The sequence below is a fragment of the Lontra canadensis genome, unplaced genomic scaffold (genome assembly GCF_010015895.1).
Source record: "Lontra canadensis isolate GAN:19392208 unplaced genomic scaffold, GSC_riverotter_1.0 scaffold65, whole genome shotgun sequence".
Classification (NCBI taxonomy): domain Eukaryota; kingdom Metazoa; phylum Chordata; class Mammalia; order Carnivora; family Mustelidae; genus Lontra; species Lontra canadensis.
In genome coordinates, this window is record NW_022631059.1 from 592,954 (window position 1) to 617,950 (window position 24,997).

The 24,997-nt window shown below is 61.7% G+C and overlaps 1 protein-coding gene across 1 annotated transcript; it reads left to right on the forward strand.

Moving 5' to 3' along the window:
• Positions 1-5,680: 5,680 nt before the first annotated feature.
• EEF1A2 (eukaryotic translation elongation factor 1 alpha 2) lies at positions 5,681-14,531 on the forward strand. Its single transcript, XM_032878782.1, has 8 exons — positions 5,681-5,790; positions 7,036-7,256; positions 8,950-9,129; positions 9,516-9,812; positions 11,321-11,471; positions 12,445-12,701; positions 13,323-13,557; positions 14,131-14,531. The coding sequence occupies exons 2-8, from the start codon at positions 7,113-7,115 to the stop codon at positions 14,256-14,258; spliced, it is 1,392 nt and encodes a 463-aa protein (XP_032734673.1). The 5' UTR covers positions 5,681-5,790; positions 7,036-7,112; the 3' UTR covers positions 14,259-14,531.
• Positions 14,532-24,997: the final 10,466 nt, after the last annotated feature.

The following is a 24,997-nucleotide window of genomic DNA, read 5'->3' on the forward strand; positions in this document are numbered from 1 at the left end:
GTCTATTGCTGCGTAACAAATTACCACAGATTCGGTGACTTTAAAAAACATGAGTTTGTTATATGTACCCGGCTCTGGAGCTGGGCTCGCCTGGGGCCTCTGCTCAGGGTTCAGAAGGGGCTGTCGGTTTCCCCCTGAGGCTTCGGGTCCTCTTCTAAGATCCCAGGGCTGTAGGATTCAGGTCCCTGCTTTGCGTGATGGACAGCTGGAGGTCACTTTCAACTCTCAGGGGCTGCCCAGCGTCTCCTGACGTTGGCCCCGCACTGGCGTTCCCACATCCTGGGAGCTCACGTCTTCAAGGCTGGTAGGAGGTTCCCTCGCTCCGGTCTGTCTGCCAAGACATCGTCTTAAATAACGGACGCCGATCCAGGGAGTCGTGGCTCCTGTCCGTCATAGTCTGCTGGCGAGAGGGAGCCACAGCTTCCTTCTGCACTCGTGGGGACGGGGTGATTCCAGGGCATGGGTCCCGGGGGACAGTACGGTTATGTCTACCATGGGTTGGGATCAGAAACAAGACACCAGAAGACAAGCCGTGCTGGGCAGCATTGGCGTTTGGACCCAGCCAGGGTGGAGAGACCTCCTGGCTCCGTCATGGAATGCATGACTCTTGATTTCAGGGTCTTGAGTTCAAGCCCCACACTGGGTGTAGAGATTAACTAATAGATAAAAACTTACAGAGAGAGAGAAAAGACAACAGCCTACAGTAATGTCTAGTGTAGGATCATCTAAGAGAAGTTAAAGCTGAGCCCCATGGAGAGCTGGGGACCAAGACCGAAGGTTGAATTTTATCAGCCTCGAGGGCTTGTGAGACCTGCGCAGTGTTCTACAGACCAACGCTGAGAAGCATGAAAACAGGCCCCCACGGGTCCAGTGACTGAAGAGCAGATAAAACAAGAACCGTCCTCAGAGGAAGATAACAGAACCCAAAGTCTTCAGACTTCACCCCAAAATTACTGGTTGTTTAAGAAATGGGAAAATTTCCTCATAGTCAAAGAAAAAAAAAGCCAGCTATCAATTAATTTTCTCTCAGCTATAAATTTATCCTTTGCTGCCCACCCTACAAAATGGATCTGCTCCCTTAGAGCAGAAACGCTCCAAGTCTGTCATCACGGAGCAGGTACTGAGACTCGAGGCAGTAAGCCAACGACTGGCGTGACACAGCCCGTGGCTCAGAGCTCTGCCCTGGGGTACACGTGCACAGGCACACCCACACGGCTCTAGTTTGAACCTGGCTGGAAGTGCGACAGAGCAGTGGCGAGCATTCGCTGTGTGACGTCCTGATGAATGTCACAAACCCAGTGGCCTGTGAGAGAAGCCAGGCAGAAGGGTTGAAACCGCACAGGTCACGGCCAGGAAGTTTGCAAGAGACAATGTGGTCTGTGGCCTAGGAAGTCGGGACAGCGGTCACCTTCGAGGGCATGGGGGGTGGGGGGGTTCTTTCCTGGGGAAGGAGGTGGCCCCAATGGGGAGAACGCCACCACAGGCAGCCTTCCGGGCCCTCACCCCTAGGACAGCCATGAGGTCCCTGCTCTGGAGGAAGGTTACTCCCGATTTCCCTGTGGAAGGACGCTCTATCCGCTGCAGAAACCTACGCTCCAGCGTTGCCAAGGAGCTGCCTGCTCCCCGGGGCAGCCCCACCGGGAGACGCTCCTCCTCGCATGGAGCTCTGTGGCCTCTCCCTTTGCCACCTGAGGGGTGGGCAGTGGGCCTGCAGACCCTCCACAGTCCTCCCTCTGTCTCCCTGTCCCAACATAGGGGCTGCCTCTTCTTGCCTGGAGAGGCTGACCCCTTCACTGGGCTTTCCAGTGCACCCCCCGCCACCACCCAGCCTGCAGTGGACCTAATGGGGGGGCCTGGCCACTCCCTCCCCTGCTGCTGGTCTGGAGCCCGGACTCTCCGGGAGCTCAAAGAGCAAAGCCCGCCAGACCCCTTCCCTGGAAGCAGGTGGGCACCGGGCAGGGGTGGAGCTCTGGTGTCGGCAGGACACTGCCCACCCAAGCCCAGGTGGCAGTGACCGGCCCCTTCACCATGGCAACGGCTCCAGCCAAGACGAAGCAGCAGATGCCCGGCCGCGGCCACAGATGGGTCCTGTGGCCCAAGTGCTGGCTGTGGTGAGGGCGGGCTGGGCTGACCTTTCCCTTTCTGAGGGGTTCTGTCCCCCTCCCTAGGCTTCCCTGGCAGACAGGTGGGCCTCATACCCTCCCAGACATGCTGGTTTCCTGGGGTGGGCTGGTGGGGGCCTGTGTCCTCTCAGAAGTCACCAGAGCTCCAGGCTACTTGACCCAGGCACCAAGCAAGGGGCTGGCCATTTTGAGGGGCCCTTGCCTAGCCTTGGGTTCTAGCAGCTTGCCGAAGCCTGCCCTCCAGCCCCAGCCCTGCCCCCAGGCCAAACGCCCCAGCTCGGTGCACTCCCACGCACCCTGCGGTGTATGTTGGGGGGGGCAGCTTCTCTGATTCCGAGCCAAGAGCTCAGCTCGCTTTTCTGAGGGAAGCCCCACAGCCAAGAGTGTCTCCTCGCCATGGAGACCGCTTAATCTGAGGCCTCACCGGCAGCTCAGTTCCCTGGCTGCTGAGCCTGGGGAGCTGGGGGCCGGAGGAACTTGTCCCCAAGGCCGATCAGGTCGTGTCGTCCCGTAGGCTGGGAGCTGAGAGGAGACTGATTCGCACAAGAGGTTGAGCACAGAAATCCTGGGGTCAGAGGGAAGCCTGGGACCCCAGGCCATGAGCTGGGGTCATTCTGAGACCCCCCTGAGGATGGAGGGTGCTCTCAGGCCTGCCCCCTGCCCCCCCCACCCCAAAGCCCCTGCCTGGGTGACCACTGGTCTTGGCCCCGCAGGAAGGCCCCAGCACAGGTGGTCAGTTATGCATTCGCAGGTTATTATTAACCCGGGAGTGACGTCACCAGCAGCCAATGGGAGCAGGGTTTATTTCCAGGCTGACAGCTTGATAACGGTTAATTTTAGCTGGATCTTCTTTCCCCAGGCTCATGAAACCTCAGCCAGCCAAAGAGGGGGCTGCCTGTGTCTCCCCAAACAGCTCGTGGCTGGGGGCACCTGGGGGCGCCGGGAGGGGACTAAGGGGGCAGGCCATGTACCCCTTCCTTCTGCCCTACTCTTCGGAAGGTGCTCTGTGAGACTGACGGGCCCCTTCTTTGCTCACCACCACCCCCCACCCATACCCTTGGTTGCTGTGGGGGCCATTGTGACAAGCGGCTCAGATTTGGGAGAAGCAGGGTGAGGGGAGGGGAGGGAGGAGCAGTGGGACCCAGTTGGCTTTTGTCCAGAAGGAACGCTGGCCTGGCTCGGCCTTCCGGGCTGACTGCAGGCTCTGCCCTCCTTGGCTGTGACCTTGGCCCCCGCAGTTTGCCCGTCTGTGCCCAGTGGACTCATGGTCTGGTAGCCCCGCCCAGCACTGGGTGAGCTCACAAGGCTCCCCTTCCCCCCCCCCCCCCCGGGCTTTTGCGGTGCTACTCAGCACTATTCAAGGATCGCGCTTACCCAGCTCCAGGCAGCAGGTAGTAGCTCAGTCTCCAGGACCACGTACTGGTTAGGGCTCTTTCCGTGCCACTGGCGTGTCGTCATTCCGGGTTATACCACATTCACTCTCACTGTCCAAGTGAGCTTGAGGGCGTCCCGGAGGCTAGAGGCCAGGATCCCAGGGCCCTGCAGGCAGCCCCGCTGTGGGTCGATGGGGCACATCCTGGGGACACAGAGGCACTTTGGAGAAACCACCTGAGACCTCTGCCTGGGGTTGGTACGTTGGACCTCCGGGGAGGACGCTGCATTCCAGCAGCAGTGGCCACCGCCCAGGGCAGCATGGCCTCCTGGCACAGGCGAGCCCCGGGATGACTTGGTTCCCACTGGGCTGACAGTAGCGCGTGAGCTGGGAGTTGAGCTCAGACCTTGTCAGGGGCTGGCCTGCAGGCAGCCCGGGGGCCCAGGTGGTGGTGGCCCCACTGGGGAAGTTGGGTGGATGTCCCCAGGAACCTGGGCCCCCTGCAGTGGTTTGGCCCATCCCAGCTTCAGCCACCCCAATTTGGTGTCTCCCAAACTCCTGCTAACCTTCAGGCAGGAGGGACGCATCACACCTAGAGGGCAGCTGTGCCGGGGGTGGGGGTGTGGGGTGTGGAGGGGGTCTCCAAGCTTGCCAGGAGTTTATTTTTAATCCTGGCTCAGGTTTGATGGTATCAGCAGCTCTTAGAAGTGCTGGGAGTCATCTGTGAGCCCCTCCCTGCCTAAAAGGGTTAGGAGTGCCTCTGTCCGTAGATGTAGACCTTGGTCCTGTGGGGCAGACCTCACCCCACGACAACTCAGTGGGAGAGCCTGTTACCTCCCTAAGAGATCTCCCAATGGGCTGGGGAGAACTGCTTGGAGCCCAGCCACTGCCCTGGGTCTCTATGCCTCCCGACCTGCTGGGGGTCACATCTCTGAGGGCTCTCTTGGCCAATGCCCCGGTGGAAAGTGCTGGACACCCGGCCTCTGCTGTCACCCACTCACCTTGCTTGACCTTCTCCCAGACATTGCAGTGACAAGGACAAATTAGGCAGGAGTGGTCTCCCATTGATGGGAGGTGTGGCCATGGGGACAGAGGCTCGTGGGCCAAGAGGCCTATACACTCGGTTTCCACACAACACAGGGCTGCCCACTACTCTCCTTAAAATCCATGGTGGCCTTTACCCTGGTCTGCCCAGGACCCTCCGAGATGCCCCTGCCCCCACTTTCTACAGAACCAGTCCACGGGTGGCTTGGCAGTGTGACCACCCGGGGGCCAGGAGTGGGGGGAACCCCTGCCCACTCATGCCCATTAGGGCATCTTGGGAAGCTATCAGTGGGCTCTGGGAACAGACTTAGAACGTGCCCTGCGTGGAGAGAGGCCCCGGGTGGACGAGAGCCCTTTGCAGGAGCCTCAGAGGGAGAGCGGTCGAGGTACACATGCTTAGAAGCCTCGGGCTACTTGGCCAAGCTGAGGGGATCCTGGAGACACGGATTTCAGGCCATGCCATGGGAGGTAGTGGGGGGCGCGCCAGGGTGAGCCCATGTGGCAGACACATGGGGACAGGGGGCCTGACAGTACGCCAATTTCAGGAAGGAGGAAGGAGCTGCAGACCTGGGCCACGCTGGGGAGGCAGATCTGAGGTTCATTTGCTTGGCAGACACCGGCCACATGTAGACCTGGCGCTTGGGAAAAGCGGGCCGGGACTGTGGCCCAGACCCTGGCCTCAGCCCCTGCCCCTCCGGCTGAGGCCTGACCTGCAGTTTCCTGTCCCTGGGGCCGGCCTGTCCCCAGAGACCTCCTTTTAGGCTTGGAGTGCCTTTCCACCTCTTCTGTCCAGGAGGGCCTGAAACCCGCCACTCACTCGGCTTCTGCTTCCTCGGTCTCCGTCTCTGGCTGCCTCTCTCCATCGCTGCCCCTCCCTCCTCGCCGGCTCCCTCCCGCCGCTCCCCGCTCCCCGCGCCCGGCCGCGGGGCTCCCTGCCTGCATCCCTCCGGTGCGCCTGGCGTCCGCGTCTTTGCCGCTCGCTCCCTCGCCGCACCTTCCCTCGCGTCCCTGTGGCGCCCGCGCGCGCCCACAGGGCCCGTATCCCTGCGTCCCTCGCATCCCTGCGTCCCTCGCATCCCTGCGTCCCTCGCACCCCCGCCCCGCCCCGCCCCTCCCCCGCCGGTACCGCATTGCCGTACCGCAGGGCGCAGTGCACTGCGCGCGCTCCGTCGATAGGTGGACCCCCTCCCGGAGAGATAAAACCGCCCGCGCCGGCGCCGCCGGTCCCTCTGGCTGAGACCTCGGCTCTGGGTAAGGACGCTCGGCCTCCGGGTCTCCGCCCCCGCCCCCAGCCTTCGGCAGCGGGTCCGCTCTCCCGGGGCCGGGCCGGCGCGGGGGGGCGCAGAAGGGCGAGGCTCGCGCCGGGCGAGGCTGTGCGGCTCGCTCCGGGCTTCGGCGGGCCCCAGGGCTCGGTCCCCCGGCGACGGCGGTGGGGTGGGGGCCCCGCGGTGGCGCTTGTTTATGCGCTGGTGCCGGCTGGGGACAGGTCTTCTGGGCGTCGGCGATCCCCCCGCAGCTGTGACCTTGGGACCTGTGGCGTGAGGGGTGCTGAGGGGTTGCGGCAGGGTCCTCAGTGCCCTCAGTGCTGGGGCTGTTGGGGATGCCGGGGATGCCGGGCAGAGGGGGAGACAGGGAAGACCTGGGGGGCATTCGCCACCCACCCACCCCCACGGCCCTGGAGGTGTCCACTTGGTGTTTGCACCCTAGGGTGCGCCATTGCTGCCTACTTTCCCTCACCCAGCGCCCTGTCCCCTCCTGGGCTGCCTAGGTTTCTCCACTGACCTCCAGGATGGGGCAGGGGTTGTGGCCTTGGGCCCCCACGGAGGGAAAGGGGGAGAGGGGTCCCCTGCCCCCACCAGGCTGCAGGCATCTCTGTCTAGCACTTCCTGGGCTTGGCTGCTGGGGCCAGATTCCTCCCCACTCTGAAGAGCAGGGACCCCACCTCCCTGCCTTCCAGTCGGCCCCCTGCCCGGATCCGGGAGAGCCCAAGCTATTCTAGGCCCCTGATCTGGGCACCACCGCCCTGTGGGCGCTCTGGCCCAGCCCGTCTCCCCTGGTGCCAGCCTGCCTGGCAGGGACGAAGGGAAGATGGCGCCCTCCCTGCTTGAGGAGGGGAGTGGGAGCCCTGACCATTTCTCCACCCCAGCAGCAGCGGGGCCTGTGGGGGTGGGGTACAGCTGGGCCCAGGACTCCCGGTGGGGGAGCAAGCACCAGGGACAGCACTAGAGCGCAGGGCAGAGTGACTCATCACCAGGCTCCTGACTGGCCATGGGGTTTGCCTGGTGTTTCTCCAGCTCTTGGGAGGGTGGTTAGCCTCCTTCATGGGGGTGCTCTGTGGGCATGACACCCAGATATTTAGGGCAGATTGGACCGCTGGGGCTTGCCACCTGACCCAAATGGGCCAGGCACAGGCTGGGGGGGCAGGGATGTGCTTGCAACCTGTGCTGGCCTTCCCTCTGAGGCTCTCCATCACCTGTCCCTTCACCCAACCCCCAGAATCCCCGCTCAGCAGCCCCCCACCCTGAGCCACAGCGCTCCCGGACCTTCCAGCCCTTCCCCGCACCCCGGGCAGAATGGGCAAGGAAAAGACCCACATCAATATCGTGGTCATTGGCCACGTGGACTCCGGCAAGTCCACCACGACAGGCCACCTCATCTACAAGTGCGGAGGCATCGACAAGAGGACCATTGAGAAGTTTGAGAAGGAGGCGGCGGAGGTGAGCCTGACCCCCTTGCCCCTGTCCACAGAGAGGACAGGGTCCACACGGTGGCAGGGTTGGAGCTTCCCGGACTCTGGGGCACGGGGCTCCGCTGATCTCCTCCAGGGCAGGAAGGCAGGAGCCCTAAAGGCACCCTCGTGGGGCACAGGTACCTGAGAGAGTCCAGCTGGAGTGGCTGTGGGGGGGGCGGCAGCCTCTCTCTGGAGACCTGCTTGGTGTGGGCAGAGGGACAGCCTGGGGATCTGCCCCTCAGTGCGGGGGAGGTGACCTGGAGGCAGCATTTCTGCTCCACAGGGGTCCACACCGGGCTCTGGAACTCTGCCACATCGGGCTTGAGAAGCCTGCACCCAGGGTGGGATTCCTGTGTCCCCAGGGCTGAGTTCTGGGGCTGGAGGTGATGCTGCCCTCGCTTGTCCTGGGGCTGGCCCAGGCCTCATGGTGGCTATTAATAGCTGACTGATGGGCACTCAGCCCATCAGCTCCATTTTCTCGTGCTGGGCTGGGGAGGGCTGCCTGTCCGGGGTGGCACTCTTTTGGGGGGGGTCCTGGTTGCCTGGGGAGGATAGGAGGGGCCCCATTGGCTGACCTCCTTTCTCTTAAGTGGCTGTGACCCATGGGTGGGAAGTGGCCACAGAGTGGGGGGGTGGTCTGCTCTTGACAACCTCTGCGCCCACCCTGGGCTCCGGGAGAAGCCCCTGTCTCGGAGGCTGTGAGGATTCTGTCCTGGATGATGGGGGGTCGGGGCCAGGGCCCAGGAGGAGTCAGTTGCTGGCCTGGGCTGACCCTGCTCAGAATGTGTGCGTGTGTGCCTGTGTGCGTTGGGGGGATTTGTTGCGCTGGGCTGTCTCCTTCCTCGCCTAAGCCCAAAAGCTGCGTCACTCCCTGCTTCCCTGCGGGACTGGCGCTGGGGGAGGCTGTGGGTGTTTGCAGGATGTCTGGTTCAGGTCTAGCTGGGTCCCCTCTGGGGCCTGTCTGGGTGGCCCTCTGGGCTGGGCAGCCTCCCCGGAGGGCAGAGCACTGTCCATGCACAGCCCTGAAGGGAGATCTGCCTGGCTGGACAGCGGCCTTGGCAGCTGCTCTGAGCACAGCTCTGGCCCAGGGCACGGGGGTCTCGCTGGGTGGGGCGCCGACATTTGCAGGGAGGACAGAAGGCGAGGAGGAGCGTCAGAGCCACTTGGGAGCGTCTGTAGAAAGAGCTGGAAAGCCAGGCCCTCCCGTGCAAACGCATCCCTTCTTTTTCTCTCTTAAAAAAAATTAGAGGGTTATTTTTTTGGCTTGACACCTTGACGGTGCTGTTGTCAGCCTCTGGCTAACGCAGGGATCTGATCTGCGGACGTTGGGGTGGTCAGCTTCAGATAAAGGGGCACCCTCGGCCAGGGGAGGGGTTGACATTGCCCGGTGGCTTCCCTCCAAGCCTGATTCCCAGGCCCTTGCGCCACCTACTGGCGGACATTCGAACGGCCACCATCCAGGCGGCAGGAGGCTGGACCTGGGCACACAGGGTGGGAGGGCTTGGGTAGGGCAGGGTTGAGGTCCCAGTGTCCCTCAGAGGTCCTCGCCTCTGGCTCCCTCATCCCAGAGATGGGCTCAGAGTCCCAGGGACCCAGGGGAGCGCCTCTGCTGTGATGCGTTCCCATGGCCAGCCGACTGAGTCCTGGGTCCCTCCTTGTGCCACGCCCCACCCCCGCAGATGGGGAAGGGCTCCTTCAAGTATGCCTGGGTGCTGGACAAGCTGAAGGCCGAGCGGGAGCGAGGCATCACCATCGACATCTCCCTCTGGAAGTTCGAGACCACCAAGTACTACATCACCATCATTGACGCCCCCGGCCACCGCGACTTCATCAAGAACATGATCACTGGCACGTCCCAGGTGGGCAGAACACCCGTTTGGGGGACACCTGGGAGCCCCGGGCCCTTGAGGAGCAGCTGGGTTTCCTTGGCTTCCTGCCCAGGGCGTGATGCCCCGGATGTTTGTTATCCCCCACCCCTGCCCCCCCCGGTACAGAGTCCCCCAGACAACTGATTAGGGGGCCCAACATCTCAGCCAGGCAGGGGTGTCCGTAAGGACGGCTGGCCACTGCCAGGGCCGCCTTGGCAGTAGGACAGACAGTCAGACAGACCCAGACAATCAGACATCGCCAGGCCATTCACACAGAGGAGCCCCTGCTGCTGCCCCTCCTGTCGGGACCCCGAGACCCCTCCCCGGGCAGCTGCCTGGAGGGGCCTGGGGCTCACAGGGCCCGACCTGCCGGACAGGCGGACTGCGCGGTGCTGATCGTGGCGGCCGGCGTGGGCGAGTTTGAGGCGGGCATCTCCAAGAACGGGCAGACCCGCGAGCACGCGCTGCTGGCCTACACGCTGGGCGTGAAGCAGCTGATTGTGGGCGTCAACAAGATGGACTCCACAGAGCCCGCCTACAGCGAGAAGCGCTACGACGAGATCGTCAAGGAGGTCAGCGCCTACATCAAGAAGATCGGCTACAACCCGGCCACGGTGCCCTTTGTGCCCATCTCTGGCTGGCACGGTGACAACATGCTGGAGCCCTCACCCAACGTGAGTGCCCATGGACAGTGGCGGGGGGCCGCCGGGACCCCTCCCTGGGCACCCAGGGTCCTGGGGTGTGCGTGGGTCAGGCTCAGTCGGGGCAAAGCATAGGGTCAGAGGACCCGTGCGCAGGCTGCCCTCAGCCTGCCCCCCGGCCTGCTGCGTTCCCTTCACCTGCAGGAGCAGGGGCACCTGCCCGGTGGCTCAGCCTGGCGACGAGCCCGTTTGCGTGACCTGGGGCCCTCCACTCAGCCCCTCATGAGGCCCCCAGAGGCTCTTCTCTGGCCGGGGCACGCGGTCAGGTGGAGTGTGCAGGAGCAGTGGCCGCTGGGGGCCAGGCCCGAGGGCTCTGTCTCTGGACGGTTACTGTTCGTCTCCCCCAGGAGCCTCCCCAGGGGCTCAGAGCAGGTTCGGCCTTGGGAAGGGCCGAGAGACCCTCCCCCAGTTGGATGAGACTGTGGCTCAGGCAGCCTGTGTCTCAGGGACCCTGACTCAGCAGATGGTGAGTCGGAGCCTGAAGTGGAGTTTTCAGAACGTGAGACCAGGCACCTAGACACAGTGAAATGGGAGCACAGTGGCCTGGGAGGGTGGCCGTGTGCTCTGGCCGGTGCCGTGGCCACCAGACTGAGGGAGGCAGGCATGGAGGGGAGATTGTCCTGGAGCCTGGCGGTCAGGGCGCAAGGCTGGGGACCGTGCCCCCATCTTGCTGGGCTGCATGTTTGCGTGTGGTGGGTCCCACAGAAGCTGGCGTGTGCACACGCACACACACGCGCGCGCACACACACACACACACACACACAGATGACACGCACTCGTGGGTGAGCTGACCGCACCCTCCACCCCCGGGGAGGCCGACAGAACACCGGTCCCTGGACATCCCGTTCCCGACCCAAGTGCAGGGCGCTCTCACTCGATCTGTGCTGTCTAGGGGACACAGCCCCTGGAGAGGACTGGGCAGTGCTGCCGGCCCCTCCCCTTCTCCTTGCCTGTGGCCAGCAGGCTGGGGGGCCCTGTGCCAGGAGGGCACTGGGTGTGCGGTCAGGAGAAGCCCTAGGCAGGGAGGGCTCAGCCGTGCCTGGAGACAGTTGGCGCAGTGGTTAGGGAGCAAGGCTGCACTCTCTACCTGCCCTGGAGCCTGCCCACTGGCCCAGCTCCAGCCCTTCTCACTCTGGTGCCAGCCCTGCCCAGGGATCTGAGGGTGCAGGAAAGGGGGCTGAGCTGGGCTGGGCTCTGCTTCTTTTCCCAAACTCCTTTCCCAAGGCTTCTGTCATGTTGGGAGTGTGAACTGGTGGGTGAGGAGGGAACAGGCCACCTGGGCCACACCTTGATGGACATGATCTGGCTTCTGGTATAGAGCTGGCTGGCAGGGTCTGTATGCCCCTGCTCCCCAGACCCCCTCGGGTCAGATGCCTCCTTCAGGGTTCCGGGAGAGTCCTGGGGAGGCCGTGGGGCTAGGATGTAGGGCAGGGTGGGTGTAGGTCGTCTCCACCTCCAGTGGATACTTTCTTCCTGTCCAGATGCCGTGGTTCAAGGGCTGGAAAGTGGAGCGCAAGGAGGGAAATGCCAGTGGCGTGTCCCTGCTGGAGGCCCTGGACACGATCCTGCCCCCGACACGCCCCACAGATAAGCCCCTGCGCCTGCCGCTGCAGGACGTGTACAAGATCGGCGGTGAGTGGGGGTGCAACGTCCCACTGGCTGCGGGCGCCCGGCCCAGCCGACCCTGGTGGGCTCTGCCCCTCGCACCCACTGCGAGACCAGGGCCCGCGACAAGGGCCTTCTCCCCCAATGCCATAGACTTTCCGGGGGACCATCGTCCGTCTGTCCATCCCCTCCAGCCATCCATCCAGACAACTGTTTCCCCCACCCATCCATCTGTCCATTCATCTGCCCACCTACCCACTCCTACCCATTCATCCATCTGTCCAGGGTCTTCTTCCCCTCAGCTAAGCACTCAGCCCTATGCCAGGGGCTGGTGGCACACGGGTAACTCCCATGTCCCCTTCCCCCCATGACAGTCCCAGTCTTGTGGGAGACAAGATTTGCTCCAGACCCGAGATGACAGGGAGACCACAAACAAGCACGAGGCCGACAGGCACAATCCCAGTGTGGGGGCTATGTGCAGGGGCGTCGCACTCACCCAGCACAGAGACCGGCCACCAGCCCCAGGCTCTGTCATCCCACAGCCAGGGTTGAGGGTGGAGCTTCTCCTCTCTCACGGAGGGGGGCCAGACACCCACCAAGCAACCACACGGCCTGAGCAGATCCGTGAGAAGTGCGGGGGCACCTGTGCCCCTTTGGGGCGGCCCCTGACATCAGCGGGCCCAGGTGGGCTGGTCCTCGACCGCCCTGCTCTCGTCACACCCGGAGGGGTCTCACACAGTGCCCCCCGCAGGGGATAGCTGCCACCTGGGGGCAGGGACAGGCCTCCAGGTCCAGATGGGCCTCTCTCTGCGCATGTTGCCCTCACTTTCTCCTGCTCAGGCGTTCCTGGGAATTCTCTTGTGTTCAGTCCCTTCTTTTCCTGACAGGGTCAGGGTAGCCTCTGCTTCTATCTGAACCTCAGTGTCTGCCTTGTCTGGGGTCTCCCTGCGCCACTTGCTCCGTCCCACCTGCCCCTCACGGCCCCCTCCTCTGCACCCAGGCATTGGCACCGTGCCCGTGGGCCGAGTGGAGACGGGCATCCTGCGGCCGGGCATGGTGGTGACCTTCGCCCCTGTGAACATCACCACGGAGGTGAAGTCTGTGGAGATGCACCACGAGGCCCTGAGTGAGGCCCTGCCCGGAGACAACGTCGGCTTCAACGTGAAGAACGTGTCGGTCAAGGACATCCGTCGAGGCAACGTGTGTGGGGACAGCAAGTCCGACCCTCCCCAGGAGGCTGCCCAGTTCACCTCCCAGGTGGGCTGCCAGTCCCCCAAGGACAGGGACAGGGAGGTCCTTGGCATTAGCAGAGTGCTCGATCCCTGTCAAGCCTGGCCCTTGAGAGGACCGGACCCTTGCTTTACAAATGAGGCCACCCAGGGCTCGGGTCAGGGCTGAGGGCCCTCACAGGGAGAGCACACGTTGGGGCGGGCCCTGCCTTGTTGCTCTAAGCCTCCCTGAGGTCCCATGTGGGTCCTGAAAATGTTTTTGTTGCTGGACATCTCCGTAGTCTTTTATTCTCTACATTCTCACTGTACCCTCTCTGATCGCCTCTTCACGTGACAGCTCCCGCGAGGAGTAACGGAAGGGCAGGATTGTGGTGCGGCTTCTCGTCCTGCCTCAGCTCTGGCCCGGGCACACGGCATAAGCCCTGCCCACTGGCCCTTCCCACAGGGCACCTGTTGGTAGCTTATCTCTTGTGGTTCGCCAAGTGCTTCCTGAGGACCCTGGGGTCCGTGCCAGGGGTGTGGGTCCCCCGTGGCCTGACCTTCCCTCACGGCCAGCCCCTAGCCCCAGGGGATTCCAGCCTCCCTCGGGGCTGACGTCCCCTTTCCCACTCGGGGCGTGTCTGCCAGCCCTGCGTATGTCTTTGCCCAGGTCATCATCCTGAACCACCCAGGGCAGATCAGTGCTGGCTACTCACCGGTCATTGACTGCCACACGGCCCACATCGCCTGCAAGTTTGCGGAGCTGAAGGAAAAGATTGACCGGCGTTCGGGCAAGAAGCTGGAGGACAACCCCAAAGCCCTGAAGTCGGGTGATGCAGCCATCGTGGAGATGGTCCCGGGGAAGCCCATGTGTGTGGAGAGCTTCTCGCAATATCCACCTCTTGGTGAGCTGGGCGGGGGGCCGAGGGAGGGGCAGCCTGGATGGGGCTGGTCGGGCTGCGGCAGAGGGCCGCATGGGGCGGTGGGCGGGGGGTGTCCTTCACTTTGCTGTGGCTTCCAGCCTCCATCTCATGGAGCGTTGGTGGCCCTGCTGGGCAGCTCTGGGAGGAAGACCCCAGGCCCACAGCCAGTCTGGCGGCAGAATGAGGACTGCCTGCTGGGCGTCAGCTGGCCACAGGTATCCCTAGGATGCCCCGCAGGCCTATGTCAGAGAGCCACCTTGCGCGGGTTGCTGGCCCGCGTGGTCCCGGCTGAAAGGGTTCACTCCCGGCCAGGCGTGTCCCGGAAGCCCCCCAAGGCCTGGGGCCGGTCCTGGGGTCGTTCCTGCCGCCTAAGGAGACCAGAGCTGAGAGACATTTCTCGCTCTAGTGTCTCACACTCTGAGGGCTGTGGACCGCACCGCCCGCCCCGGAAACGGGCCGGGGAGGGAGGATGCTGTGAGCTCCAGTGCGCCTGCGCATGGCATCCCGGCCCGGGGGGGCGGGGCCCCGCTCGCCCCTCACGCCACCTCCCCGCAGGCCGCTTCGCGGTGCGCGACATGCGGCAGACGGTGGCCGTGGGCGTCATCAAGAACGTGGAGAAGAAGAGCGGCGGCGCCGGCAAGGTCACCAAGTCCGCGCAGAAGGCGCAGAAGGCGGGCAAGTGAAGCGCGGGCGTCCGCGGCGCGACCCTCCCCGGCGGCGCCGCGCCCCGCCCCCGGCCCCGCCCCCGGCCCCGCCCCCGGCCCGGCGCCCCGCCCCCCCCGCCAGGCGCACGTCTGCACCTCCGCTTGTAAGAGGCTCTCGGTCAGCGACTGGATGCTCGCCATCAAGGTCCAGTGGAAGTTCTTCAAGAGGAAAAGCGCCCCTGCCGCCCCCGCTTCCGCGCCCAGCCTTCGCCGCGCTCAGTGTCCGTTTTACCAATAAACTGAGCGACCCCAGACCCGTGTGCGCCTGCTTCTGGGTCGGGTGCGGTGGGGTGGGGGCCGTCCGCCCCGCGCTCTCCCCCAGCCCCTTCCCGCCCGGGTGTCCCACCTGCACCCGTCACCAATGCCGGTGGCTTGGCCGGTGTCCTGCCGCGCTACCCAGGGTAGGTGGCCCCCACGCTGTGGCCCCCCGCACTGAAGGCCTGATCCTAAGTCCAGCGGGTCCAGTTTGCAGTGGGGGGGACAGGGGCTTTGGAAATGCCCTCCTGGGGGCGTCCAACACAAAGACTCCGCAGAAGGGGCCTGAATGTTTTGGAGGTCTCTCTGAGCACGGAGGGGAGCTGAGGGCCCCTCCCCCCCAGTGACTGTCCCTTGCACTGTTCTTCACTGGGCTCCTGGCCCCTCCCGTCTCACTCCCTCCACCCCAGCCAGTCACTGTGGCTGGAGAGAATCACCTCATGCATCCTGCCCTTCAGCGAGAGCCTGGGCGCACCCAGGACCTCCAGTCCCCCAAACCCTGGAGAAAGCCCGGGCTGTGGTCAGCAAGGACAGGGGGTGCTGTCCTTGCTTCCTGCTCGGCCATCCCTGCTCGAGGAAAGCAGCTCCTGCTGTACCAGGAGTTGGTGCTAAAGGAGCCCTGCCGCCTGGGGGCAAGGATGGACCCTCGGATTCCCCAACCATGCTCACAGTAGGGGACGGGGCTGGGGGCTCCTCTCCAGGGGAGCAGTAGGCCAACCATGTGAGTCTCTGGGGCTGCTGCAACAAATGACCTCAAACTGGCTTACAATGGCAGAGGTGTCCTCTTCCCCCGCCAAAGTCACCGCGACTGGGACACCGCGACTGGGCATTGGTGGGGCTGTACCCCCCCCCCCAGAGGCTCCCATTCCTTGCCTCTGGCAGGTTCTGGTGGCTGCCAAAGTTCCTTGGCTTGCAGCTGGCCCACTCCAGGCCCTGCCCCAACAGTCCTGTGGCTTCTCCTCTGTGTGTCCGATGGTCTTCGGCATTCTCTTGTAAGGACGCAGGTGACCGGCCTATGTGAGAGCCCAGCGCCATCTCATCTTGGGACCCACAGCGGAGCTGCTTCTGCAGAGCCCTTCCCGCCACACAGGGCACATCACAGTTCTGGGGGTTGGGGCCTGAAATCTGTGGGGGCACATCCAGGCCGCTACACTGGGAGAGGCTGCCAGCCGCAGAGATGGGCGCTTGTGGCTCAGAGGTGTCTCCCTGCCTGTCCCCAAGGGGACCTGGGTCCCAGGAAGTTGCATGAACAGAGTGGGACAAGAAAGAAGAGCCTAGGAGCCAGACAGAGTGACATGTGGTCTGCTCCCCGGCACTGGTGCAGACCCACGTGGGAAGGGTCCGGACTGACCCACAGAGGCCTCCAGGGAGGGGGGCCCGAGTAGGAAAATACAGACAGAGGAAGCCCAGGCAGATTTGTTTCAGACAAACGGTGAATATTTTATTTATTTTTTATTTATTTTATTTATTTTTAGAGATTTTATTTATTCATTTGAGAGAGAGAGGCAGAGACAGAGAGAACACAAGCAGGGGAGAGGCAGAGGCAGAGGGAGAGGGAGAAGCAGGCTCCTGGCTGAGCGGGGAGCCCGATATGGGGCTCGGTCCCAGGACCCTGGGATCATGACCTGAGCTGAAGGCAGACGCTTAACGACTAAGCTGCCTAGGCGTCCCCCAATAATTTCTTAATATAAATATGTCACATACAGTATTTACACAGAAAAAGTATTTGCTCTTTATTGGAGATTCGAACCTGACTGTGTATTTTGTCTGCGACCCTACCTTAGGAAACCAAGTGCTTCCTGCTGCTCTCCTGGGTGCCCCCCCCCACCCTAGACTCCTGTGGCTGGGGGGACCTGGTGACCTGAAATCTGTCTGCCCCAGGAAGCTGTCCTCACGGCTTGCCCAGTTAGGGTTGGAGTCAAATCAAATTAAACTGTCAGCCTGGGACAGCGTGCGAGTGAAAAGCAGGCTCACTGGCGTGGAAGGACTGTATGGTCTTTCTGGGGCCCCTCCCCTCCCCTTGCTTCCCTTCCCCTCCCGTCTGCTGTGGTAACTCTGGGTCCGTCAGGCACCTCAGGCAGGGCTAGAGCCGAGTGTCCTGCCCAGCAGAGGTCTGTGTTTGCCTCCTGCTCCCCCACCCCGTGCTGGTCCCCCCCAGAGGGGGTGCATTTCTGGGACTGGGTCACGGATGCTTCCAGGTTCGCAGACTCCTGGGAGGGTGTGGAGACAGAGGTGGGAGCACTTCCTCCTTCCCACCAGGGTCTGAGGCAGGTGAGGGTGCTGGCTGTGGCCCAGTGTGGGGTTTCTGGGGAGGGTCTCAGCACTTTGGGCCCGTTCTGGGGCCAGGTGATGAAGGCAGGCCCAGAAAGTTCCACACGCCCGGAACTGGAGCCTGGCACGTTCGGGGCCTCGTGGCACTCCTGGTGTCAGGCTCAGAGAGGGGCCCATGGGAAGGCCAGGGGACCTGGGCCTCAGCCTGGTGGGGGTGCAGCAACTCTGGGCACCCACGCGGGGGCAGCACACCTCCCCAGGCATTTGCACCTGCCTGCAGCAGCTGGGGGGCTCCCCGCTGCCTCCAGCACTCTCCAGTGGCAGAGTGGGGAGGTCTGCACTCAGAGGGCGGGGCTTCTGGGGGCCAATGAGCCCTGGCCACATCTCCGGCAGGGGAGGTGTGTGGGGGGTTGGGGACTGGCACAGCCTCCTCTATGACACCCCTGGCCTTGGGTTTGTACAATGTCATCACATGTTGTGGGGCCTTTGGAAAACCCTGCGGACCCGAGAGAGCAGTCATGACAGAGACAAGGCCTTGGTGTTATTGTGCAAACAGTTTTGACTTCTAGGGCCTTCTAGAAGGTTCTTAGGACCTGAGGTGCTTGGGCTGAACTTTGAGAGCTGCTGATCTCAGCAGCGCTGCAGGCAGCAAAGCACAAGGACGGAGCTGGTGGTTCACTGAGTTGCAGCAAGTATGGGCGCACAGGTGCGGCCGCCGCCTCTCCTCCTCCCTGTGCACTATCCAGTGCTCACTGGGGCTGGGCTTATGGCCTGCAGGGGTGAGACGGAGGTGCAAGCTTGGAGCGCAGGGGAAGGGGGCATTCCTTTGGTCTGGTGGGCCCTTTCCCACGGCAGGCTGAGCTAAGTAGGGGACACCAGAGTGGCAGCTTGGGGAGCCCGTGGGCAGCTGGATGGGCCCGTGGAGGGGTACACGGTGGGGGGGTACCACAGCTTGACCATACTCGACAACCTTAGGGCTGGGGGCCCAAACTGGGACACAGACTGGCACTCACGGAGGGTTCACATGTCTGGGCTATGGAGGGGGACGTGGAGGCCCAGAGAGGTGCCCTGGCTGCCCCGGGTTGTCTGGGGCCTGGGCTCAGTGTGGCGGCACCTGAGGCTAAGCTGTGGGGCCGTGTGCCACCACTCTGCTGGGCTCTGGATAATTATTATTAGTATTTTTTTTAAAGATTTTATTTATTTATTTGACAGAGAGAGAGATCACAAGTAGGCAGAGAGGCAGGCAGAGAGAGGAGGAAGCAGGCTCCCTGCTGAGCAGAAAGCCGGATGCGGGGCTCGATCCCAGGACTCTGGGATCATGACCTGAGCTGAAGGCAGAGGCTTAACCCACTGAGCCACCCAGGCGCCCCTGGATAATTATTTTTCAAGATTTTATTTATTGATTTGTCAGAAAGAGAGAGAAAACACAAGCGGGGTCAGGGGCAGAAGGAGAAGAAGAGGGAGACTCCCCATGAGCAGGGAGCCTGATGCAGGACTCGATTCCAGAACCCCGGGATCTGAGTCAAAGGCAGACACTTCATCTACGGAGCCCCACAGGCGGCCCTGGGCCATGCACAATTTAAAGCTGGAGCCACCAGGACCCAACTGGCAGCTTCACTCTTTGGGTGCCTCTGAAAAATTCACGAGTTGTTGAGCCTGCGGGGTCCTGCTGAACTGGCCAGATCAGGTCTGTCTCTTGTCCTTGTCTGCCCGGGGCTCCTCGCGCCCTCCCCTCAAAGCAGACATCATCTTCTCTCCCTCCCCCAGGGTCCACCGTGGCCCTGCCAAGGACAATTCTGTGTCTGAACAGTAGTTTCGGACCCCAGCAATGGGGTTTTGGGATTTTTCACGAGGGAGTGACTGTCCTTGTGGGTAACTGTGGGTATGTCTCCGAGTGGGACCATGGGTATGCCAGATCAGGTCTGTACATCTCTGGTGTGCACCCAGTGCACGCCTGTGTGGGGCTCCTAGGGTGTGGGGAGAACTCGGGAGGGGCATCCCTGAGCTCTGAGAACTGAGCTCTGAGCTCTGCCATGACTGCAGGCGTGGGTGTATGTGTACACAAGTGGCTGTAGGTGTGCGTGCATGTGCCCAAGTGTGTGCGTCCATTTGGATGCGTGTTTGTGCGTGCGCAAGAGAGAGCACACGATTATGTGTGCTCAAGTGTGTGCACACATACACCATCCCGCGTCTCAGCCTTCTGTGCCCTGCCGGCTGGCTGTCTAGTGCCAGAGCTGAGCCCCCGAGAATCATCTGTGAGAGGCCGGACTCAGGCCACGCTGGGCCCTTGCCCGGTCCCGTGGCCTCGCAGGCAGAAGCTCGCTGGGCAGCTGGGCTGTCGGGGCTGCGCTCTCTAGGTCGCTCCCAGCTCCGCCGGGTGAGTCAGTGCAGGATGGAGCATGGTGTCGGTAAGAGATACGGGGTGCTGGCTCCTTCCCTGGCTTCGCTCCCTGTGTCTCACTGTGGGGGTCATCTGGGGGGGAGGTAGAGGTGGGTGGGGGGCTTGAGTCAAGAACAGCTCCGACGCGGGCTCGGAATGGGATCGGCTGAGGTGACTGTCAGCCTCATCACCCAGGGTCCGGGCCTGGACTGTGGGCTGAGTGGGGGCCCAAGGCAGGGTTGGGGGAGGTGAGAGAGCACCCAGGTTGTGCTTATCCGGGCCGAGTGGGTGGGCCTGGAGAAGTCAGTGGGCATGGGGGCAAATTCGTCCCTGGGCTGCCTCCCTGAATGTTCCTGGTGAAGTGGGTGTTGGCAGCCCGGTGGGAAGGGAGCGTTGCTCCTGCAGGCTCATGGGAAGGCATGGGGGGCTGCGGGCTGGGCTTGTGCCAGCCCTGTGTGCCTGATGGGCCTGCTGGGATGCCTGGCCCAGCACCCTGGGGGCTGGTCACCGCCAGCTGCTGTTTGAAGTTACAGCAGTCAAGCAGGCTGGGGTCACTGGGCTCCTGGGGTCATCGGTTTGGAAAGAGGAGGGCAACGCTGAACGAAACGGGGAGCCAGAGGGCACACAGAGAGAGGGAAGAGATGGAGAAGAGGGCCGTGCCCCTGAATCCCACGGTGGGGAGTGGTAAAATTTCCCCTTTCACCTCCTGGTCTGTGAGCAAAGCTGGTGCCCTCCCAAGTGAGCGGGGCTTAGACCTCAGCTCTGCGCACCGTCAGGGCTGAGATCTGGTCGATTGGCTCTCGGGGAGGGGTGCTCCTGGGATGCCGGCTGCCTTTACTCTGTGTGTGTCCCAACACCCAGGCCTTCGTTTTGGGTGAGGAAGCAGTGCATGTTGGAAATGGAACACAGCTCAGAGCTGGCCCTGGAAAGGATTCATTTATTTTTACTTTGATGCTTATATAATGCTGGGCATTGTCTAACCGCTTTACAAACCTTAACTCGCTGCGCTGTCCTGACAACCCTGTGATGTATGTACTATTATTATCCCCCATTTACAGACTAAGAAACCGTGGTACAGAGAGGTTCAGCAACCGCCCAAAGCCACGTGTGTGTGTTAAGCCTGTAAACCATGAGACGTAGCAAAGACGCCAGTTCTGTGATGGGGTAAACGTAGCGTTTTGTTGGCTAGAACATGACAACGTGGAAGGTGCTGGGCTGCTGTGCTGAGCTCTGAAGAGGAGCTGGTGACAGACCTGACCAGCTGCCCTTTGGCGATCGCGGACCTTCACCCAGATACTTGCCTGCGCAAAGCCCTTCGGCGTGGGGGAAAGTTGCCCTCCTTCCCGATATCCCAGGTTCCCGTCTCCTTTCTCACGACAATTCTCATCCTTTGGCTTGGGTGTTATTAGGACCTTCGGGGAGAAAAATCCACGTATGTGCGCTATTTCACACTAAGGTGTGGATGGCTAACTTGCCAGAAATATTTGCATTTTACAAGAAGACTTTGTCAGCCTAAATCTTGGTGTGCCAACCTCAGCACCACTGCCACATGGGGATAGAGAACCCTCTGCTGGGGGGGGTGGGAGGACTTTCCTGTACACTGCAGCGGCTCTCCACCCACTAAATCTAACAGCTGCTCCTGTCATGGCAACCAAAGACAGCTCCAGGCATTACCTGCTGTTGCCCCTAGGTGGGAGCACCTGGCCCACTGGAGCCCTCTCTGTTGGGGGGAGACAGAAAGGGAGGTGGTCGGCATGTCCGAGCTGGGGGGGTGAACAGAGTCTTCTTTTCTACAGCAACCTGTGCGGGGGCTCTGCAGGACGCGAAGGAGGGCTCAGTGGCAGCCTGGGATTCCCAAGGCTCCTTCCTGACCTCCCTTGGACACTACTCCAAGCTGGATGTTGCTGGGGACGTTTTGCAGGTCCACTCAGGTCAGTGTCCCAGGAGCCCCACGAGGTGGGGGCCTCTTCCCTCCGCTTGACCCGTGAGAAGCCCAAGGCTCTGCTCAAGGTCTCAGAGCTCAGACGAGATCGTGGGTGACCTCAGGGCTGCGTCCTGCAGCAGCCACACCCTGCCTTCAGTGATGCGATGGGCAGGAGCCTGGTGTTCGCTGGTGGCGTGGTTCCTCAGGAGCCATCCCGGCAGGGCCGTCGGGCTGGCGAAGCCTCCGGCTCTGTCTGGGCGGACGATAGCTTGGGTCTGCTGACCAGAGCGTCCAGGCTTCCTGTTTTGTCCCCTTAGCTCAGCATGTGGTGACCTTGTCCTGGAAGAGGGGGTGGGTGGGGGACACAGACAGCCCACGAGCCCTGCCCCAGGTTGGGCACCTCTGTCCAAAGCCTACTGGACATCTGGCTGAGCAAGCATGGCCTTCCAATGAGCCATAGGCGGGCAGCCAGGACCCAGATGCTGACAGCCTATATGTGGGCAGGCAGTTGACCGCTGTGCTGGCCACCAGCCAGTCACCATGGCACTGAGCTCCAGCTGCCCATGTCCTCCCATGGACTAGCACTGCAGTCCCTGAGCTGCCCAGGCTCCAGGCCAGTCGTTGAGGGCACATCCTGGCTGGAGGCTCCTAGTGATGTCGAGCCCTAGAACCAAGTGACTGTCATTCAAGGAATGTTGAAGAGCAACTCTCTGGGCTGGGCTGGGGGTGTGAGTGCACGAGGGTGTGTGTGCACAGGGCTGGGGGTGTGAGGCACGAGGGTGTGAGTGTGTGCACGGGACTGAGGGTGTGTGCACTGCCTGCCCAGTGGAGGGGTGAACAAGAGGCAAGCAAATAAGCAACAGTTTCAGACTCGATGAGGACTGAGAAGGACTCAGGTCCCCTTCAGGGAAGACCCATAAGCAGGGTCTCCGTGAGAAGAGGTACAGAGGCCTCCGTGTGCAGAGGAAACAGAGCTCCTGGCACAGGAAGCAGTACATACGGACAGTCCTTTCTGGCTTGAGGGTCACTGAGGCTGTGGTGTGCCTGGGGTGGGGTGGGAAAGGGAGAGGAGGGGAGCGGTGGGGGGATGGGGGCAGAGCAGTGGTATGTGCAGGTGGGGTGGTCTGAGAGCTGCAGGGGTGGATTACAGAGGTGAAGAGAGCACTGGGTTATGGTCGAAGGGCCACAGGAGCATTGATGGGTCCAGACCCTTGGAGGGACCTGGTTCAGACCCGCCATCACAATGCGTGAGTGAGAGCCCATCTGTCCCTCAGATTTTATCTGCTGCAGAACAGGGACCATTGGTCATAGTTTTTTCATTTGCCCAGAGGTGTGGAAAGGGGTGTCGGGGGTGCTTTCTCTGTGGACCAGAACTGACAAAATGCACAACCTCCCAAACACCATCCCTGTGTGTTCCTGGAGGCCGGGCTGGGGGTGGGGTGGGGCGGGGGTGCCGTGGGGGTGGGGCCATGGTGGCAGAGGCTGAGCAGGGGCTCCCTCGAAGGCCCAGAATCTACCCGTTGGTTTCCGCCCTTCTGGATGTGTCCAGGACCGCCGTCGCTCCGCAGCCCACCTCCACATCATGGACCACCTCGGACTCCTAGTGCCAAAGAATTATCGCGGCTGCAAAATGCCAGCCAGCTCCCTCATGAGATTAGTCGCTTTGCCAGGGGCTAGGGAAGCTTGTTGAGAACTCTGATCCTTGAAAAAAACCTATACATTAAATTTTTATTGACTTTAGTATAAGACGTTTGTAAAAAAATCAATGCTTTCATATTCAATCTCTTCCTTGCTGCCCCCCCCCCGCCCCCGTGAGCTGGATAAATTCAGCCCTTCCTCCTCCTAATACCAGAAGATTCCCGGGAGGGAGGGCTGGGACTTTCTGTCTGGGTAGGCACTTCCTGTTGTCCAAATTACAAAATCAAGACGACGACAGCCCTGACCCAGGTTAGGGGATTGAGAGCCTGTCTCCTCATTTCCCCAAATGAAGTCTTGTTTCATGGGCTGGTGGAGTGTCCCCTCTGGCCTCTCGGGGTCCTCTGTTTTCCTGAGGCAGCACGAATGGAGAAGGAGCTCGTTCCTTTTCTGCTGGGAGGAGGTGGGTGCTGGTGAAACAGGAAGCTTTGCTTTTCAGTGTCTGCCCCCGGGGTCCCCATGGTCACTGACCCAGAGAACTTGAGCGTGGCTGAGAACCTGGATGTAAATATCTTCTATGTGACCACGAGATGGGCTCCAAGAGCAGGTGTCAGAGCTGCCCCTACCCCGGAATGGCCCGTGCAGCATCACTGCTGGTGTCCCTTGGCCAGGACGAGCAACCTTCGGAAGCCTGTTACTCCTGGACTCACTTCCCCTGTGCCCTGATGTCTTCTCTGTGGGACACACCGTCCTATGTTGTCTGTGAGACTAGAGTCATGACCTCCTCAGGGCTGCCTCCCAGGAAAGGCCAAGCGCACTCACAGCCTGGTACCTCTGGGGAAGAGGAAATAGTCCAGATGTGTTGCAAATTTGGTTTCCACATCCAGCAGCTGTGATGTCGTGTGCTGGGTTCCGGGGAACACAACAGCAGGCAGGACACATGCAAAGGCAGGGCGGTGGGGTCCCAGCCCTGTGTGGTGGGTTCCCTGATGGGAAGGGAACACGGAAGAGCACTTTGGGGGCAGGAGGGGTCTGTGAGACCTTGGAGTTGGCCTTGCATGAGACAACAACAGTGGCCACACTATTTTCTCAGCTCAATAATCTCAGCTGCTTAGTGCAGCCAATGATGTGGGGGCGGGAGGAGAAACCAGAAGGGGAGGCCAGGAGCGGCCTGCTGCTCCGGAGGCTCTGGGGAGAGTGGCCAGTGCTGGAGGAGCTGAAAGGACAGTGCCCAGCCTGGTGGGCCAGCCTCCTGTCCAGGGGAAAGGGTCTCCCCAGACTGGAGCTGGGTGCTGTGTCCATCTGGACTTTTCCATTCTGCAGTCTTGGCAAAGATGGCTTGAGCCTGAAAGCTCTCCCATCTATTTTTAAATAAATGAACTTCCTGTCTCTTGCATGGAATTCACACCAACTAAGCATTTACCCCCACGACCCTGGTTCCCTGGGTTGCGGGGGTAAAGGGCGATGTTGACCAGGTTGCTGACAACTGGACAATGGTGTGCATGGCACAAAACTGAAAACATGCATGTTCAGTGAGCCATCTCATTAAAAGGACATCTTAAACCAAGGATTTTCAAGCCTTGATATGGGATTCATCTGCCAGAACCTCTGGGAAATGTGTCAGACCTTCCTGGGGTCTCTGCTTGAGACAAGAGAACAGAGGGCTTGGGGGAGGCAAAGGTGTGCCTGCATCCCTAGCAGGCTCCCCTCCAGCTTGGCCAGCAGTGCTCCTGCTGAAGGGGCCTCCCCCAGAAGGCTCTGAAGGCAACTAGTCTCTCCTTAAGGTCTCAGAATGCCAGAGAGCCTGGATGGTGGTCCCATTTCAGCACTCATGTGTTTGCAAAAATGATACCTGGGAATTGCTCCTTCGTCCTCTGTGAACCAAGCTCACCCATGGGCCCACTTCACTGTCACATCAAGCCCTGAGAAGGGCTCCCCCAGGAGGGGACATGCCCCGCTTAGGTGGCACCCCATAGTCTGGGGCTTTTAACAGGATGAGAGCACACAAGGGTTGCTCAGAGGCTAGTGGAGAGAGCCAGCATGGGCAGCCTCTCTCTTTTTGTGATGGAAATGGTCATGCCCCCCGCCTTGAACTGAGGAGGTGGGCTCCCCCTTCATCAGCCTGGGCTCAGCGGGAGTGTGCACACTCAAGGAAACTGCAGCCACCTTAGGGCACACTGGCTGAATGCTGGTGCTTGTAGCTAATGACCAGGCACAGAGGCAGGGTGGTGGAAGTCAGGAGTGTGGCCCCTG